At 41.0% G+C, this 20,323-nt stretch overlaps 1 protein-coding gene across 18 annotated transcripts in view; it reads left to right on the forward strand.

The window, feature by feature from the left end:
- CEP170 (centrosomal protein 170) overlaps positions 1-20,323 on the forward strand; it is a 182,641-nt gene that overhangs the window by 84,841 nt on the left and 77,477 nt on the right. For 16 of the 18 annotated variants that reach the window (XM_066381919.1, XM_066381891.1, XM_066381905.1 and 13 more), the window contains one exon: positions 11,838-11,983. In XM_066381919.1, coding sequence (XP_066238016.1) covers positions 11,879-11,983 — 105 coding nt within the window. In that variant the 5' untranslated portion in view covers positions 11,838-11,878. Of the gene's footprint in view, positions 1-1,727; positions 1,762-11,837; positions 11,984-20,323 lie in introns of all 18 variants that reach the window. The other 2 variants (XM_066381899.1, XM_066381882.1) reach the window with 2 other exon arrangements.

Genomic DNA, 20,323 nt, shown 5'->3' on the forward strand with positions numbered 1-20,323 from the left:
GTGAATGGGTCGAGCACAGAGGTTTTTTAGGACAGTGAAAATACTCTGATATCATAATGATGGATACATGGCATCCTACATTTGTCCAAACCCATAGAATGTACACCACCAAGAGTGAGCCGTAATGGAAACTGTGGACTTTGGATGATAATGATGAGTCAGTGTGTAGGTTCAACAATTGTTAAAAAAAAACAACATGTCATTGATGGGGGTTGCCATGCAATCGTATTGGGGATAGGAGTTTAGGGAAATATCTGTACTTTCTCCCTAAATTTTGCTGGGAACCTTAAACTATGCTAAAACACTAGTCTTAATTTTAAAAAAATAATTCAAAAAAAGACATGATAGAAATTATAAAAGCTGATATAGCAGTTGATGCAGTAGCTTAGTTCATTTTAATGTATGTATAAGCTCTACTGCTGGTTCAAATGACAATTTCGGGAGGGGACCTTTATGACTTTTTCTTCCTTGTTTTAACTTTTTATTGATTTTGTTAGGAAAAAATCACATCTTCTTTCTCCTACTATTTATTCATTCAGGAAACCTAGAGCTCTCTAGGCACGGGGCCAAGCCCATAGAGGTCTTTGATACCCTTTCATACCGCTTGGTACCAGATGAAAAATTGTCACATGGATTCAGGAATAGATAATATTTTATTATTTTTTTTAAATATTTTATTTATTCATTTCAGAGAGGGGAGAGAGAGGAAGGGGGGAGGAGCAGGAAGTCTCGACTCCCATATGTACCTTGACCAGGCAAGCCCAGGGTTTTGAACCAGTGACCTCAGCATTCCAGGTCATCACTTTATCCACTGTGCCACCACAGGTCAGGCAGGAATAGATAATATTTTAATAAAATGAGAATTGCACAGGTTAGAGGAAGGCTTTGCAACTGTGCAGATTGATAGTCTAACATGAAGTCAGTTATCTCTTCCTCTGGATTGATAGTCCTAACAGGTGATGTGATGTGGGGAAGAGAGAGTTCACTTTAGAAAGCCCATCTGGTGCTGAATCAACCAGCCACTTGGCAGAAGCATAGGGAAAGACTGCCCTTAACATGTGTTTTAGCTCAAATAATTGCATACACTGGCGGCCATTTATATAATAGTTGGGTTTTCTTCCCCCTCAAACCAAATAATCTTAGTAAACGGCTCTTTGCCGTGTGTTACGTGATGTATTATTTCATAGTTCTATTGTAATGTTATTAGATATCAGGTGCACTTTTGTTGCTGTCTCATAGCTCTAGATAATAATGAAGATCGCTCCGACTCTTGCCATCAGTCCTCAAGAATTAGAAGTGAAGGAAAGCAACTTTTTTTCATATAAATAAACAAAAGCTGTAAAGTGTATATAATGTTGAAACTTAGAAGTATAGAGAAACTATGTACTCTGCTGAGTATCTGCAGAGTTTTTGTTTTGTTTTTAAAATTTAAACTTAAATTTTGAGTTCACTGGTCATGAAATGAGCTCTAACAGGACAGCGCATATTTAAAGCTAATAATAATGGCTCCTAGAAACATATAATAGAAATGGCACTGAGATGCTGGTTCTGTGTTTAACCTCCATCTGATGTCCAAATGTCAGAGCTGTAAGCTTTTGTCAGCTGCCTATGACAAGGAAATCGAGGCTAAGAGAAGCAACAGAATGGAGGGGCAGTAACTAGGATTTAATGGCTAGATTTGATTGTAGCAAAGGCTCAATGACTAATTTTTAACCTCTTATCCCTAGAGATTTCAAGATTAACTTCACATCAAGAAGACTTGTAAGTAGCTCGAGAGCTACACATTCATTCATTAAATATAGATTTTCAGACACTCACTAGGGGCAAAACATTGGACTAGGCTTTGAGGATTCAGAGACGAAGAAATGGTGTGTATTTCAAGATTTATGCTTACTTGGAATTATACCACCGCCAGTGTTCCTATCCCAGTCTAGGGTAATGACAGCTTCTTGTTTGTTTAATATCATTTTAGGCTTATTCCTCTGACGTGTCTGTTGACCAGCATTGCCTAGGACAGAGTTTCTTGTAGCAAGCTTTTCTTGCTTGTTTCATATTTATGCACCCTAAATGCTCAGAGTACCTGGATTTGGTAGGTTTTACAGTAAGTGTTTACTGAAGAAGGAGGATGGAGGAAGACAGACATTTCTTGCCCTCAGAGAGCTCACCAACTAGAAACATAATCATGTAGCAACAGTGCAGTATCCTTAATGCTATAAATTAAATAATAGATGCTTGAACAAAGTATTTTAGGGCTACAGAGAAAATAATTGTTTGCTCTGCCGTGGGGAAAGGCTTAGAGGAAGGCACTATTAGTTTTGCACTTTGTTATACTCTGGGTTCTTACATGCTGAAATTAGTAAGCACAGAAAATAGAGACTAATAAAATTTCATATTATGTCTAGTCTTCATATCTAACGTTATAGATATTTGAGATCAAGCTACACTTTTTTGAAAGTGAAGATTGCTGGTATCTGAAATGGAAGAGTTTTGAGTGTGTTTCAGTTATATTGTAAAACCATTAAATTGTTAAATTGTTTAAATGAAGCAAAAAAATGTATTCATTTTTCAAAATAAGCTTTAATGTTTGTAACCCTTATGTGAGATTTCCTGGAAATTTTTTTTTTTTTTTTTTTTACTATTTATAATTAAGGCTTTTACCTGTTCTCTGCTACCCTAATCACTCAAATATATTTAGAGTGTTGTTGATTTTTGAGATTGATACAGTATATGAAACTTTTAGGGCCCTGAATCTGTTTAGCTTGTTAAATCTGAACCTAAACCATACACATGTTAATTATGTGTTTTATATTTGATGGGGTCATAATACGCAATATGGTCTGATCCCTGAAACTTTACCAGTAGATTTTTGGACTAATCTTTCAATCTCTTAAATTCCTCACTAGATAAAATTTTTCTCTTGTATTAAGTAGTAAAAAGTAGTACCCCAGGTGTATTCTCATTTAATTTAATCTTTATTTTGGAGGAGTGATGCTTTTACAATAGCATCTCATCTGTAAAATACTGCTGCCCACCAACTAAAGATCTAAAAATAAACTAAAACCTTCAAATTGGTATGTTACATATTTGTTTTCTTTTTTTCTTAAATGTATTTTTTGTTCTCTTATGATGGCTTCTATAACCCATTGTGTTGTTTAATTTCCAGATATTGCAAATTTTCCACTTTGCCTCTTACTGATTTATGGTTGTATTCCATTGTAATTGAGAAAGTTATTTTGTACTATTTCAGTCTTCTAAAATTTATCAAGACTTATTTTAGACCTTACTTAATTAGTCTTTCCTGGAGAATGTTCCATGTATACTTAAAAAGAATGTGATTCTGCTTAGTCGAATACAGTGTTATGTTTATTTCTGTAGGTCATAGTGGTTTATAGCATTGTCATGTTCTCTGTTTCCTTAGTATCTTCTATCTGGTTGGGTATTTCATTGTTGAAAGAGGGATGTTGAAGTCTTCAGCTATTTTTGTTCCGCTGTCTATTTCTCCTTTTAATTATGTTTATTTTTGTTATATATATTTTGTGACTCTGTTGTTAGGTGCATATCTGTTTATAAATTTTATAGTATCTTGCTATGTTGACCCTTTTATCAGTATATAATGCCATTTTTTGTCTCATAACCCTTTTTTGACTTAAAGTCTTATTTTGTCTGTCACAAAAATAGCTACCTCAGCTTCATTTTGGTTACTACTATTTGTATGGAATATTTTTGTTGTTGTTGTTGTTCTTTGACTTTCAGCCTCTTTGTACCCTTATATCTACACAGTCTCTTGTAGACAGCATATAGATAGATCCTGATACAGTATTTTACTTAATCTACCTTTTTAATAAATGAGTATAATACACTTCTAATGTGGTTTCTGGAGGATTTACTTTTGTTATTTATCTATTCATTTTCTCTATTACATGATTTTATTTCCCCAGTTCCTCCACTATTTATTGCCTCCTTTTTTTGAAAAATTAGCTGATTTTCTTATAATGTGCCATTTTTTTATGAAAAGCCTTTCCCTTTTTGATTTACTACATATTTTAAATCTATTTTCTTAGTGGTTACCTTGAAGATTAAAATTGACATCTTAAACTTTATCAAGAAATTAGTTTAGATAATACCAACTTAATCTGAAGAATATATAGATACTCTGCTCCTCTTCATCTTCATCCTTCCCCCTTTATATTGTAGTTGTCACAGATTACCTTTTTGTATGTTGTATTCCCATTAAAACATTTACAGTGTTCTTATATGCATTTGCTTTTTAAATTATGTTGGAAAAAATTACAAACCATATCCAAAGTATAATAATCCACAATATAATTGTATTTATCATATATTTACCTTTATAGATACCTTTACCAATGTTGTTTTTTGCTTTTATGGCTCTTGTTATTATCTAAAAGCATTTCTTTCTACCCTGAAAGTCTTGCTGTGGCATTTGTTGTAGGCCAATCTCTGGTAATGAATTCCATCAACTTTTGTTTAACTGGGAATATATTTATTGTAATTTATTTTTAAAAGATAACTTTACCAAATATTGGATTCCTGCTAGACAATTTAAGTCTTTAAATATGCCATCCCACTGCCTTCTACCTTCTATAGTTTATGAGGAAAAATCAGTTATTAATCCTATTGAGTGTCCCTGTGCAGGGCAAGTCTTTTCACTTGCTGCTTTCAAAATCCCCCCCCCCTCTCTTTTTTAATTTTGACAGTTTGAATGAAACATGTCTCAGTGTGGATCTGTGTGTTTATTCTGCTTCACATTTGTTGAGGTTCCTTTATATTCTTGTGTTTCCTTGGATATGGAAAAATTTTGCCATTATTTCTTCAAATGTTTTCCCTTTCTCTTTTTCTCTTTTGCTGTCTCTTTGACTCCTATAATGTATGTATTGGTACATTTGATATCCCACAGGTTCAATGGGCTCTGTTAGTTTTAAGTCATTCTTTTTTCTTTCTGTTCATCACACTGGATAATTTCAGTTCTCTTGTCTTTAAGGTTGCTGTTACATTCTTCTGCTTGCTCAAATCTGGTCTTGAGCCCCTCTAGTAAGTTTGTCATCTTTTATCATTTCTATCTCCATTGGTATTCTTGTTTTTTCTCACACTTCATTTTGCTGATTTCTCTCAGGTAATTGCCCTTTAAAATATTTATGACAGTTGATTTAACATCTTTGACTAATGATTACAATGTCTAGACTTCACCAGTTATAAGTATAGTCAAGTTCTCTTCTATCAGTAGGCTTTAATTTATAGGTGTGCCTCATTTTATTGGGCTTCACTTTATTGCACTTTATAAGTACTGCATTTTCATGAACACCAAGGTAAAGGGCCTTTACCAGCAAAAAAAATAATGACTTGCTGAAGGCTTGATGATGATTAGCATTTTTAGTAATAAATCATTTTTTAGTTAAGGTGTGTACATTATTTTTTAGGCATAATGCTATTACAGATTCATAGACTACAGTAGAGTGTAAATGTAACTGTAAGGTATTTTCCCCACCGAGGAAGAAAGAAGGGTGTAGCCACGAAGTGTGGAACAGCAAAAGCTTTATTTAGTAGAGCGCTTCCCGGATGAGGTTCTCTGGTCCGCAAAACCGGAGCTAGAGAAGTCGCCCTGCCTCCCCTGTTTGGGGGTAATTTATAGCATCAGTAGGGTGGTTGGGTTGATATGATGTGGCTAAATTTCATTGGCTGACAGACGGTCGTTCTTTTTCAAAGAGCTCCGGCCATTTCTTTTTGGCGGGCATGGGTGTGGGCAGTTCCAGCCAAAGTTCCTGGTCCTGGTGCTTCACGTGACCTTTCCCCATTGCCAGCTGACCTCACAGTCCTACCTTTTATGTTAGATAGGGGCGCCGCTATTCATCTGGCTGCTTCCTGCTAGTTAGGGGCATCGTGGGGAGGGGAGGTCGGAAGGTGGTGGCTTTGAGGAGAGTCGTGTATATGGGTGTAGGAGCATCTGTTTGACTGTGACTCGAGAAACTTCGCGGATGTGGTCCTGAAAGGATTTTAAAAAGAGGAGTAAATATGAATAATATGCTGATAACTAGAAGAGGACCTAGGATAGGGGCAGTCCAGGTGAGGATGGGTGGCTGCCACCAGGAGTTAAGCGGGTTGTAAGAGGAGAGGTCCTTGTGCAGTTTCTCTTGTAGACGATTGAGGACCCCGATGCTTTCTTCCTTTGGGCCAGTCTCTTGGAACAGCATTGCTTCTTGCTTTAACTCACTCTGGATGCAGGTTTCTGGTGGGAGGGACAGGAGCAACAAGAGGGTCTGCAGGGCCCAACCTTTTAGTGAGCTGAAGATGGGTGGGCCCAGTGGTTCTAACTGCCAGCAGTCCTGCATGGGGGCAAGCTTGAGGCGAGAGACATGGTGCCAAGGTGTTTGCCCTGGGAGCTTGGCTGCAGTAGGAGTAGTCAATATTACCATATGGGGTCTTGTCCACCTGGGCTGCAGGGAGCCGGGCTGGAGCTCCCTCAGAAGAACCCTGGCTCCTGGCTGGAGGGGGACCATTGGGTGTGCTTCATCTGGACCCCCTATGAGAGGAAGGGTCCGGTCCGGTCCGTGTGTTCCCTGAGAAGATGGAGGAGTAAAGACAGAAAGGGGAGATATATGGAAAGAGGAGGGGGTTGACAGGTAAGTTGTGATTGATTAGGAATGGTCAACTGTGAACCAGTTCAAAGGGGCTGAGTCCAGTGGGGTTTCGCGGGGTTGCTCTGATTCTAGTGAGTGCCAGGGGGAGGAGGTTTGGCCAGGAGAGTCTGGTCTCGATGGAAAGTTTGATTAGCTGACTCTTCAGGATGCCATGGGCCCTTTCTACCTTACCCAACGATTGAGGGTGATAGGGTTTGTGGAGCTTCCAGGTGATGAGAGAGGTGGCAACCTGCTGGACTATTTGGGCAGTGAAGGCCGGGCCATTGTCTGACTGGATGGTAGTCGGCAGTCCAAATTGCAGGATGATAGGTTCAACAAGAACGGAGGCATCGGTGTCTGCCATCTCAGAGGTGAGAAAGGCTTCTATCCATCCTGAAAAGGTATCAACAAAAGTTAAGAGATAACAGAGATTTTTGTAAGGGGGCATATGAGTGAAGTCAGTTTGCCAATCCTGGCCTGGCATGTGCCCCTCAGCTGGTGAGTAGGGAAGCGGGGACGGAGTCCCCCTTGTGTAGAGGCTTTGGAACAGATAGTGCATGCTGCATGTACCTTTTTGATAGTCTGCTGTAGGCCTGGAAAGAAAAAGAGTGGTTGTAAGAATCGATAGAGAGCTTTTGGCCCTATGTGTAAGGAACAGTGGATATCAGAAAGGAGAGTTTCAGCTTGTCCTTTTGGTAAGGCTGTCCTTTGTCTATCTCTGAGAAATATCCATTCCTGGTTGCATATGTCCCCACCCTTCCTCAGGAGTGTAGGAAGGTTTCAGGGAGGTGGAGAGAAACATGAGAGGAGTGGGGGAGGCTCCCAGAGTGAGGTTTTGAGCCACCGCATCAGCCCGAGCATTTCCCAAGGCCACCGGGTCCAAAGAGGTTTGAGGTTTGATGGCCCCCCTACAATGTACCACAGCAACCTCAGTGGAAGCTGTTATGCCTGCAAAAGTTTAGAAATGAAGGTAGCATTGGTTATGGGGGAGCCCTTGGTAGTGAGGAAGCCCCTTTCCTTTCAGAGGGCAGAGTGGCTGTGGGTGATAGAAAAGCATATTTAGAGTCAGTATATAGAGTTACGTGTTTTCCCTGGGCCAGAGTGAGTGCCCGTGTGAGGGCAATCAGCTCTGCTTTCTGGGAGGTGGTGCCCTCTGGCAGCTGTTGGGCTTCTAGGATGGAGGAGGTGGTGACCACCACGTAGGTTGCCCATCGTCATCTGTCAGGTCCCTGTACAGAGCTCCCATGTACAAAGAGTATTAGATCTGGATCTTTTAAAGGAGAATCTGATAATTCATCTTGGGGTCTATTGAGGAAATCTATTAGTTCCGTACTAGAGTGGGTGGGTTCCGGAAGTGTCGTTGGAGCTGGCAGTAGAGTGGCTGGGTTGAGTCGGGGAGAGGGCAAAAGAATGACTGAAGGGTTTTCAATGAACAGGAGGTGAAATTCTTGTAGGCAGGAAGGACCCAACAGAGAAAGAGATTTGTGCTAAAGGCGGTCGGTGAGCCTATGGGAGGAGGAGACAGTGATGGGTTGGGAAAGGGTGAGCTTAGTCTCCTCCTTGAGGAGTTCAGCTGCCACGCCCAGTGCCCAGAGGCAGGGCTACCAGCCTTTGATGGTGGTGTTCAATTGTTTAGAGAGATATTCTATGGGAAGGTATGTAGGCCTCACAGGTTGAGTCAGTACTCCAATTGCATTACAGTGCTTTTAGTCAGTGAAAAGGTGGAAGGGACGTCTGGGGTCAGGTAAAATGAGAGGGGGAGAGGAGATGAGGCCTACTCGGAGCATAGAGAAAGCCCTTTTGATGGCGTTGGGGGATGTGAGATGTCCCATGGGAGTCTCTTTTGCAGCTTCATAGAGGAGTTTAGTTAAGAGTAAAATTGGGAATCCAGTGTCGAAAGAAGCTATTAGGTCAAGTAAAGAAAGAATCCTAAGGAGTACGAAAAAGGGGATTCCATCCAAACTGCATGTCAGGAGTGGTGTGTGAAGGGGAAAAGAAGGGGTCCCATCCATTCCCATAACTGAGACCTGTGAGGGAACTAGAGGTCCAGAGTATGATGGCAAAACAGAGAAGGTAGCCCCCGTGTCCACAAGAAATGAGATGGACTTACCTGCTACCTTCAGTGTTACCCTGGGCTTGGCGAGGGTAATGGAGGTCTTCGAGTCCGGGCCACGTCAGTCGTCTATGAGATGGAGAAGTTCGAGCGATGGGCCCACCTGGCTGGCTTGGCCTCCCATTTGGGTGGCTTGTCCTCCACGTAGAGACGCTGAAGAAGAGCCTGTTGCCCAAAGGTGGCAATCGCTCCGCCAGTGACCAGGCTGCTTGCAGTTAGGGCAGGGCTTAGTGGGTGGCCTCGGGCAGGGGCACTGCCGGGACCAGTGACCCTCCTTGCCACATTTAAAGCAAGCTCCTGGTGGGATTCCTCTTTGTGGTCCAGACTTTGGTCGGGCACTTTCTATGCCTTGCCCCTGTTGCTCTGCCAGCCTCAGGGCTGCCACAAGAGCCTGGGTTTGGATTGTCACCTTCTGCTGCATGTGGACCTGGTGAACAGCCTCAGCTTTTCCTCCCGACCATTAAAAACCTTAAATGCCATGTTTATCAGGTCTCGGATAGGGGTTTGGGGGCCGGGAATAAGAGGAGGGTGGCTCTTGAGGAGCTCAGCACCCAGATCCAGCCAGAAATGCCGGAGCCAGAGGCAGGACAGGGCCAGGCCTTCCTGCAAGAACACCAGGGTTGGGCTGTGGGGTCAGGAGCCCTGCAAACCCGGGTGAAGCCCACTGGCCAGGGGAGGAGGGCCTGATGGGGGAGGGGCTTAAGAACACAGAGGAGAAGGGAGGGGCTCCTGGCCGGCAGGGGAGGGGGCTTCCTGGAGGGAAGAGACCTGAGTGGAGAGGTCCGCAGAGGGACCAGAGAGGGGTCCTGAGAGAGGCGCCTCCTGGGGGTTGGGCAGGAGGGGGAGAGAGTTGGAGGTCGGTGAAGGAGGAAAGATCAGGAGTGGAGGGTTTAACTGAGGTTTCTCTGGCCAAAAAGGGCCTGGGCCCTAGAGCAGACGGCACAGAGATTAGGACGGGAGCACAAACACTAGAAGCCCTGAATGTAAGGGATCTCTAACCATTTCCCAGTTTTTTGGCAATAAATTTGTGAGGGTGTTAAAATCAAAAGTCCCTTCAGGAGGCCACCTGGTTCGATTATCCAGTAGGTTCTGTGGCCCAGGCACATCAGAGAAGATCAGATTCTTCTTTAGGGAGGGAGGGATTCCAGATAAGGCACTCCAGGAGTATATATCAGTCAGGTTTAAATTCCTGTGTCTCTATGGCCACCCTCAGCCCTCAGAGTGGTCAGACATGAGAATTGGCGTCCCGCAACTCATCCTCTGGTCACCGGACAGTTAGGTAGAGTGGGTGTGTCTGGGACGACTCCACAGGCACATACGCACTTGGAATGGATAAGAGGTCCCTGACGCAGCTGCAATTACGGACAGGGAAAGAACTGAGGGGAGGCTGGAGGCAGGGAATGTACTGCACCGTGAGCTGAAGTGGGTGGGAAGTTGGAGGTCCTGTTTCTTCCTCTGAAGGGAAAGTGAGAGGAGCGGTCCCTTGTGGACTTCGAGCTCCTCATGGGATTTGGCACCAAATGTAAGGTATTTTCCCTGCCGAGGAAGAAAGAAGGGTGTAGCCATGAAGTGTGGAACAGCAAAAGCTTTATTTAATAGAGCGTTTCCTAGATGAGGTTCTCTGGTCCGCAAAACGGGGGCCAAAGAAGCCCCGCCTCCCCTGTTTGGGGGTAATTTATAGCATCGGTAGGATAGTCAGGTTGCTATGATGTGGCGAAATTTCATTGGCTGACAGATGGTCGTTCTTTTTCAAAGGACTCCAGGCCGTTTCTTTTTGGTGGGCATGGGTGTGGGCGGTACCAGCCAAAGTTCCCAGGCCTGGTTCCTCATGTGACCTTCCCTGACATGTGCCAACCGACCTCACAGTAACTTATCTGTACTGAAAAACCAAAAAATTCACGTAACTTTGCTTTATTGCAATATTCGCTTTATTACAATGTCTGAAAACAAACCTATACTATCTCCAAGTTATTCCTGTATATATATTTATTTCTTATAAATATGTGTGTGGGGGTGGTCGGAGAGGGAGAGTTAGGGAAAGAAGGAGAGTGAATGAGGAAGAATTAGACATTGTAAGTATTCTGGAAGTCCATTTATCCCACTCCTCAGAAAGTGCTGAATCTTTCTTGTTGAGGGCTAATATATGATAACAGATTGAATGCTGATTATATGAAAATTTTCTATTAAGACATTACAGAGGTTTTTTAAAAATATAAACTATTGCTATTGTTATCTCTTAATTATTTTTCTTTTGAAAAAAATATTTTTATTAAAATGTTAGTTTTTACATGAAATTGATTTATTTTAAACAAATTGATGAGTATCAACTCCTCAGTTTTCATTTTCAGTTATATATATATAAATATATATATAAATATATATATATAAATATATATATAAATATATATATATAAATATATATATAAATATATATATATAAATATATAAAACAGTTATATATATATAAAACCCATGTTATTTGGGATTTTTTTTTTGGAGTGAAAAAAGAGTCCCGAGAACAAAAGGTTTAAGAATTGTTGCTCTAGAAAAATGTATAAAGTGAGTAAAGTACATATGAAGACATTGAAATCTGATGTTTTTGGAAGTGCATCCAGTAGTCTACAGTTGTTAGACAAAGAAACTGTTTCTTTGCTTTCCAGTGGTTAGTTCTTTATCACATATCAAGTGCTTTCATTTTAATTTAGTCTTTCTCAAATCATTTATAAGTTAGACATTTTCTTGTGCCATATTGCTAGTGTTTACTGAGATTAACATGATGCAAATGTGACCATTTTCTTGAGTATTATAGTTTATAAGTGATGCTCAGAGTCTTTTCGGGAGTATGATAAATGTTTATTAAGTTGACTTTCTACATAATTACTTAATGTCTTTTTTAATTGAACTCTTAGTGGAGTCTCTAGGCTTACTAACTAGTGGGAATTTGGTAGATATGTGACTTCCTGGGACTTGTGGACTTTCAGTTCTGTTCAGGGGAAAATGTTGAATGCAGTTTTATTCTTAGACCTACTTATGGGGATGCTAAAGCTAAAAATATCTGAGTATATGTTTTTCTGAATATCTCTCTGCAGGATGACGTAGCTTTGCCAAAGACTTAGAAGCTAAGCGGAAAATGAGCTTAACATCTTGGTTTTTGGTGAGCAGTGGAGGCATTCGCCACAGGCTGCCACGGGAAATGATTTTTGTTGGAAGAGATGACTGTGAGCTCATGTTGCAGGTAATCGCATCAGCCTTCTATATGTGCCTCCTCAAAATGTGGAATTGGTATGAAATATTTTTCTATTCCCTTGGAAGACAACACTATATAGATTTGAACTTTCTGGCTCTCTCTCTTTTAGCTCTAGCTGCTAATTTAATTAATTAACTGATTAATTAATTTTCTTCCTTGAGTCATTTAAAAACAAATTCTAAGTCTTGGGGATTATATTTTGAAAAATGAGAGATCAGAAGTAGAGAAGCTTATTCTTAAGAAGTAAGTTTCACATTAAGCAATTTTAAAATAAGACTTGTAAGTAGTTAATAAAATTAGCATAGCCTGGAGTGAACCTGAATTTTAATCATGGAAACTTCAGTGATACTGATATTAGTTTCACTACTTCTTCTAGAGAGATCCATCATGATGCCTTCCAGTAGTTTGAGTGTAATTTAACATTGTTAGTATTTAGTAAATTTGATTAAAGGGATTACTTTTAAAAGATACTTTTAAGATATTTTTGAGTGAGATAATTAGCAGAAAAAGTGGATCTGTAGATTTTTGAGGATTAGATATTTTATTGAGTCCTAGCAATCTGAAATAAAGTTATTCCTTTGCCCCCACTCCTGCCATTCTACCCTTTTTGGTTTAAAAAAAGTAAATAAGAATATAGAGTAGAAATGTGTTAGTCCAGTGTTTCTCACCTGGAGGATTCCTGCCTCCCAAGGATATCTGGAGGCATTCTGATTGTTGTACATCAGGGGTCCTGCCTGACCTGTGGTGGCGCAGTGGATAAAGCGTCAACCTGGAAACTCTGAGGTTGCTGGTTCAAAACCCTGGGCTTGCCTGGTCAAGGCACATATGGGAGTTGATGCTTCCTGCTCCTCCCCCCTTCTCCCTCTCTCCCTCTCTCTCTCTCTCTCTCTCTCTCTCTCCTCTCTATAATGAATAAATAAAAAATGTTTAAGATATTAAAAAAAAAAATCAGGGGTCCCCAAACTATGGCCCGCAGACCGCATGCGGCCCCCTGAGGCCATTTATCCGGCCCCCGCTGCACTTCCAGAAGAGGTACCTCTTTCATTGGTGGTCAGTGAGAGGAGCATAGTTCCCGTTGAAATACTGGTCAGTTTGTTGATTTAAATTTACTTATTCTTTATTTTCAATATTGTATTTGTTCCCATTTTGTTTTTTTTACTTTAAAATAAGATATGTACAGTGTGCATAGGGATTTGTTCATAGTTTTGTTTATAGTCCGGCCCTCCAACGGTCTGAGGGGCAGTGAACTGGCCCCCTGTGTAAAAAGTTTGGGGACCCCTGTTGTAAATGGTGGGTAGTTAGAGGTGGTTGCTACTACTGATACCTAACAAGCGGTGACCAAGAGGCAAGGGTGCTGCTAACTTTCTTACAATGAATGGTATACTTGATTACACTTTTCCTTTAACATTAAAGAACTTAGAGTTTTGAGATGATAAAAGTAAAGCCACTATATAGCTTTATGAGTAGATGAGTAAGTGGCATATACAATGATACCTTAATTAAACAGATTCATTGAGAGAAATAGACCAGTACAGAGATTTTCTGGGCTCCTCAGTGGGGGGGGGGGGGGTCAGCATGGCAACTGAGAAGAAGGCAGTAATGATTCCATTTGGATAGAGGACCATCTGAACGGGGCCATACTTAGGTTCAGATGAGGGAACATGTTTATCAGAGAGGGAAACAGGTACTTTTTGTGTGTCATCCCAAAAAATGTGGGGTAGCTATTTAGGAGCTTGTAGGGTCTTTTCATACATGGAAATCAGGAATACTACAAATGGAAGCCGAGAGTCCAGGGAGACTGACATGGGCCCCTATTCACAGGACCCAGTCTCAAGAGTGTAAGAGCTATGCAGAGAAAGAACTCTGCAGAGGGTCAATTTGAAGTATGCACTGAGTACTGACCAGTACACACATGTGAAGAAACTACCCAAGGGCAGGGGGAAAGCACTAAAAAAGATTAGAATTTATAGTTCCTGGAACTGACAGGGTCAGGAGTGGTGCCTGTTACTAAAGCTAGACTGGAAAACCTCACAGTTCACGGGGCATTGGTCTCTATACCTCTGTAGTGGGGAATAATTAACCCTAGACTGAGTTCTACTCCATTCTAAAAAAGGTACCCATGGGATCACCATCGTTTTAAGTAACTTAACTGGGTCCCAGAATGAAACTTAAGACTATTTATAAGGATAGAGAAATATCTAATACCCAGAAAGGTAAAATTCACAATGTCTGGTGTCCAGGAAAAAATCTCCAGGCTTGTAAAGCAGCAGGAAATGTGACCCATAATGAAGATCAATAACAAAGATTTTGTTTCTGAAGAATTTGGCTAACTTTGGCAAAATCAGAGTTTGAGAAAGTTTGACAAAATTCAAAAAAATTATAAAAACAATCTTGATAAAGAAGAATAAAGTTGGAGAGCTCTCACTTCTCAATTTGAAAACTTATTACAATGCTAGTGATACTGGCATAAGGGTAGACATGTAGACATATGGAGTAGAATGGAGAGTCCAGAAATAAACCAGGTATATGCGGCTATGAAGGTTTGAATCATGCCCCTCTTCCCAAGATAGAGATTGAAGTCCTAATGTCTCATATCTGTGAATGTGAATTTATTTGGGGGAAATAAATCACATCTTTGAGGATATAATCAAGTTCAGATGAAATCTTTAGGGTGAACCTTAATTCAGAATGACCTTTTGTCCTTATAAGGAAAGGAAAAGACAGACACAGTGTGAAGAAGACAGCCTTGTAAGAACAGAAGCAGAGATTGGAGTTATGCTGCCAGATGCCACAAACTACCTGGGACTACTGGAAGGTGGAAGAGACAAGGAGGGCCCCTCCCCAGGAAAATAGTGCCCTGCCAACACCTGGGATTTGGACTTGTAGAGTATGGAACAATGAGATATTAAACTTGTGCAGGTTTAAGCTTCCCAGTTTGTGGTACTTTGTGATGGCAGCCCTAAGAAACTGCTACTGTTGATTTTTGACAAAGGTGCCAAGTCCATTTATTGAAAAAAAGAATAATCTTTTAATGACGCTAGAACAAGTACATTTCCACATGCAAAACAATGAAGTTGGAACCCTTTCTCACATCATATACTAAAATTAAATGGGTCAATGACCTAAATATAGTATAAGAGCTAAAACCGTAAAACTCTTAGAAGAAAACAGGGTTAAGTCATTTACCTTGGATTTTTCTTTTTTTTATTTTTTTTTTATTTTTCTGAAGCTGGAAACAGGGAGAGACAGTCAGACAGACTCCCGCATGCGCCCGACCGGGATCCACCCGGCACGCCCACCAGGGGCGACGCTCTGCCCACCAGGGGGTGATGCTCTGCCCCTCTGGGGCGTCACTCTGCTGCGACCAGAGCCACTCTAGTGCCTGGGGCAGAGGCCAAGGAGCCATCCCCAGCGCCCGGGCCATCTTTGCTCCAATGGAGCCTTGGCTGCGGGAGGGGAAGAGAGAGACAGAGAGGAAGGAGGGGGGGGGGTGGAAAAGCAAATGGGCGCTTCTCCTGTGTACCGTGGCCAGGAATCGAACCCGGGTCCCCCGCACGCCAGGCCGATGCTCTACTGCTGAGCCAACCGGCCAGGGCCATTTACCTTGGATTTGGCAGTGGATTTTGGATATGACTCTAACAGCACAGGCAACAAAAGAAAAAGGAGATAAATTGAACTTCATCAAAATTAAGAACTTGAGCCCTGGCCGGTTTGCTCAGTGGTAGAGCATCGGCCTGGCGTGCACGAGTCCCGGGTTCGATTCCCTGCCAGAGCACACAGGAGAAGTGCCCATCTGCTTCTCCATCCCTCCCCCTCTCCTTCCTCTCTGTCTCTCTCTTCCCCTCCCGCAGCCAAGGCTCCACTGGAGCAAAGTTGGCCCAGGCGCTGAGGATGGCTCCATGGCCTCTGCCTCAGGTGCTAGAATGGCTCTGGTTGCAACAGAGCAAAGCCCCAGATGGGCAGAGCATCACCCCCTGGTGGGCATGCCAGGTGGATCCCTGTCGGGCGCATGTGGGAGTCTGTCTGACTGCCTTCCTGTTTCCAACTTCAGAAAAATAAAAAAATTAAAATTAAAAAAAAAGTAAAAACTTGTGTATCTAAGGATACTATCAATCAGGAGAGTGAAAAGACAACTCATAGAATGGGAGAAAATATTTGCAAAATCATATATGTGTTATTAGGGTTTCATATCCAGAGTATATAAAGAACTCCTACAACTCAACAAAAAAAAGACAAACCCACTTAAAACGTGGACAAATGACTTGGCTAGATAATTCTCCAAAGAAGATACAAAAATCGCCAATAATCCCATGAAAAGACGCTCACTGTCATTTGTTGTTGAGAAAAGCAAATCAAAACCACAATTAATTGCCACTTCATATCTATTAGGATTGCTATATGTAAAAAAATAAATAGAGAGAGAGAGCAAGGGTTGGTAAGGATGTAGAGAAATTGAAATTCTGGTGGGAATGTAAAATAATGTAGCTGCCATGTAAAATAGTTAAGTGGTTACTCAAAAAGCAAAGCACAGAATTACCATATGTTCCAGCAGTTCCACTCCTTGTTATACTCTGAATAATTGAAAGCCAGGACTCTGATACTTGAATGTCATTGTTGATTGTAACATTATTCACAAAAACCAAAAGATGAAAACAACTCAAGTGTCCAGCAACAAATGGATGGGTAAACAAAATGCAATATGTACATATAATGAATTATTATTCAGCTATTAAAAAAATGAAATTCTGATACATGCTGCAACAGAAATGAACCTGGACAATATGCTAAGTTAAATAAACCAAACACAAGACAAATATGGGATGATTTCACTTATAAGAAATATCTCGGGGTGACGTCACGAAAATGGCGCCGTAAGCAGCGCATCCGACAGATCTCCCCAAAATCTCAACAAATTTATCAACTAGAAACAGAAAAATATATCCTCGGAGCATCCCGGAGTTCCACACACACACTGAAAGCGAAAGGACTGTTGCCGAGGAGGGAATACGCCTGTGGTGAGTCAACCCACACGTGCAGCTGCCCGCGCCGCGGTCTGGAGAGTCCTGGCCACCGGAGTGCACTAAGAAGCCGCGCGCGTGCCCCGTGCCGCGGTCCTGGGAGTCCCGGCCACCGGCGTGCACTGAGAAGCCGCGCGCGCCCCTGTGCCGCAGTCCGGGAGGGGCGCCAAACCTGTCTTTCCTAGTCCGGAGATTCTCTCCGTGGGCGGGGCACCTCACCCAGCCATTCAAGCTAACAATCAAGCGTTGGGGGAGGGGCGCGCAGGCAGCCTGAAATACTCTCTGGAGCACAGCTGCAGATCCAATCACTGAAATTAGCTTAACCCACGAAATCTGCGCACCCACGGGGCTCTAATTGATAAGATCTCTCCCAGTTCATCGATCCAAGACAAGAGGTATAATATTTTTCAGTGCCGTTCGCTAAAGGGGTGGGGGCAACTTCTGATTGACAGAGCCTCCATATTCAGGGATAAACGCTAACAAGAGGGACTTGGCAGATATTAAGATCTATACAGCAAGCAGCGAATAGTGCATCTTCTTCCCAGCCAAAACAGGCTACAAAGTGTGGAAACCCTGAGTTGAGTGGTCCAACTGAATGGTAGGCGCTGAACAGTCACCTTGACAACGATTGACTCCCACCCCCGCCTGATTACGCTGGAGGCTCTGACTGCCAGAGCCTTACCCAGAGCCTTGCGCTGAGTGAGGATACAGTGGGGATTTCCCAGCTTTTTGAGCCTCTTACTGCCCAGACAGAAGCAGTGGCAGCCTCATAGCTGGATCACCAGGCTGCTAATTCAGGAAGGGGAGACTAGGGGAGAGACTCCAGGAAAGCAAACTCTCTCATGGTTGGACCCTGCAAACGCCAACAAGCCTTGACTACCAGCGAGACTAAAGCCAATTATATGACATTGCCATAGAATCCCATCAACTGCAAATCCCTACCTAAGCGTGACACAGGAGCAGAACCTGGGGTACAGAATCACCGACCAGGAAGAGGGAGAGAAAAGAAAAAGGAAGAAGTTAACCTCTCAAAATCAAGAAAAATCCACAGACTTTATAACTTGTTCCACTTATTCTTTGTTGTTGTTGTTTCTTTCTTCTTTCTTATTGCCTTTATTATTATTTGTATTTCCTCCACCTCGGTCCTTTTATTCTCTGCCCATCTTATGCTACCCTTTTCTTGAACTACACTACCCATGAGTGTTACATTTTATTTCTTTTCTTCATCCTTACTATCCTTTAGGGTTGCACTCCAAAACCCTTAACTCTCACTCTCTCCCCTTTTGTTTTCTTTTTGTTTTTTTTTGTTTTTTTTTCCCTTTCCTTTTTTTCTTCCTTCGTTTTTCTCTTTTTCTTATTTTTTCCTTTCTATTCGTTTCTTCTTTTCTCCTTTTACTTTTCCTCCCAGTTAATCCTCAATCACGAACAAATTATTTAATTTGGGACTCAAGTTTTTTTGTTTTTTTTTGTTGTTTGTTCTTTTTTTTTTTTTTTTTCTGTTTTCTGCTTTTGTTCTTGATTTTCCTTTATTTGTTTGTTTTTGTGGCATTTTGGGTACTTTTTACATTGCTTTTTAAATCACTAGCATTCCTCCCAACCCAAAGTCTCCATTGTATTTAGTCTTCGCTCCACTTAATACAACAGATTTTTACTTATTATTTTTATTTTTTACTTCTTTAACTATTATTATTTTTTCTCTCCTTTTTTCTGTTTCCCTCTTATCCCTCTCATTATATCTCTTAGTCGACCATCACTTACAAGCAAATCATTTTATGCTTGTCTAAGATATTCTCCTTTTTTTTTTTTTTTTGCATTTAGTAGGTCCCTACTCCCTCTTTTGCCCCTTGAACTCTTCACCCCAAATCAGGCCCTCCGTTATAGGCAGTTTTTGTTCCATTTAGCATAATATAATTCACAGGTCATCACGATATTTCCCTAACGAGGTGAGAGGAGGGGAGGAGAAGAAAGAAAAAAGGGGAAAATAATAAATTATTACTTTTTTTGTGCGTGGAGTGTTTTCCTTTTTTTTTTTTTTTCTTTTTCTTTTTCGCTTTTTATTCTTTATTAATTCTAATTAACACTATCAACAAGACCACCTTCAGATGCCAATAAGAAAAAGTAAATAGAATATTATGGATACAAAAGATAGAGAGGTAACACAAATAGATGTGGAAAAATCTATGGAGAAAAGATTTAACATATTGGAAGCCTTGGAGCCAAATGACAGAGAATTTAAAATAGAAATCTTAAAAATACTCAGAGATATACAAGAAAACACAGAAAGGTATTTTAGGGAAATCAGAAAACAACTCAACGAACACAAAGAATATATTACCAAGGAAATTGAAACTATAAAAACAAATCAAACAAAAATGAAAAACTCAATTCACGAACTGAAAAACAAAATAACAATCTTAGCTAATATAACAGCCCAGTTAGAAGAAAGGATTAGTGAAATAGAAGACAAGCAACTTGAGGCACAACAGAGAGAAGAAGAAAGAGACTCAAAAATAATAAAAAACGAGAAAGCCCTACAGGAATTGTCTGACTCCATCAAAAAGAATAACATAAGAATAATAGGTATATCAGAGGGAGAAGAGAAAGAAAATGGAATGGAGAATATACTCAAACAAGAAATAGATAAGAACTTCCCAAGCCTGTGGAAAGAACTAAAGCCTCAAATTCAAGAAGCAAACAGAACACCGAGTTTTCTTAACCCCAACAAACCCACTCCAAGACACATCATAATGAAGATGACACAAACCAATGACAAAGAAAAAATTCTCAAGGCAGCCAGGGAAAGGAAGAATACAACATATAAAGGAAGACCTATTAGATTATCATCAGATTTCTCAGCAGAAACTCTACAAGCTAGAAGAGAGTGGACCCCAATATTCAAAGCCCTGAAAGAGAGAAACTTTCAGCCAAGAATACTATACCCATCAAAGCTATCCTTCAAGTACGAAGGAGATATAAAAACATTCACAAATACAGAAAAGATGAGAGAATTTATCATCAGAAAGCCCCCACTCCAGGAAATACTAAAGGGGGTTTTCCAACCAGATTCAAAGAACAAAAGAAAACAAAACCACAAGTAACAGCTCCACCAAGAAAACAATAAAACCAAACTTAAACTGTGACAACAAAAGAAAAAAAAGGGGAGAAAAGATGAAGATTAACAGTAGCAAAGGACGATGAAGCGCAGAAATACTCATAAGAAAGGGTACTACAATGAATATGGTAGGTACCCTTTTCATTACTTAATGGTAACCACCCTTGAAAAACCCACCACAAAAACACTTGACTTAAA

This window comes from Saccopteryx leptura, chromosome 1 (assembly GCF_036850995.1).
Source record: "Saccopteryx leptura isolate mSacLep1 chromosome 1, mSacLep1_pri_phased_curated, whole genome shotgun sequence".
NCBI lineage: Eukaryota > Metazoa > Chordata > Mammalia > Chiroptera > Emballonuridae > Saccopteryx > Saccopteryx leptura.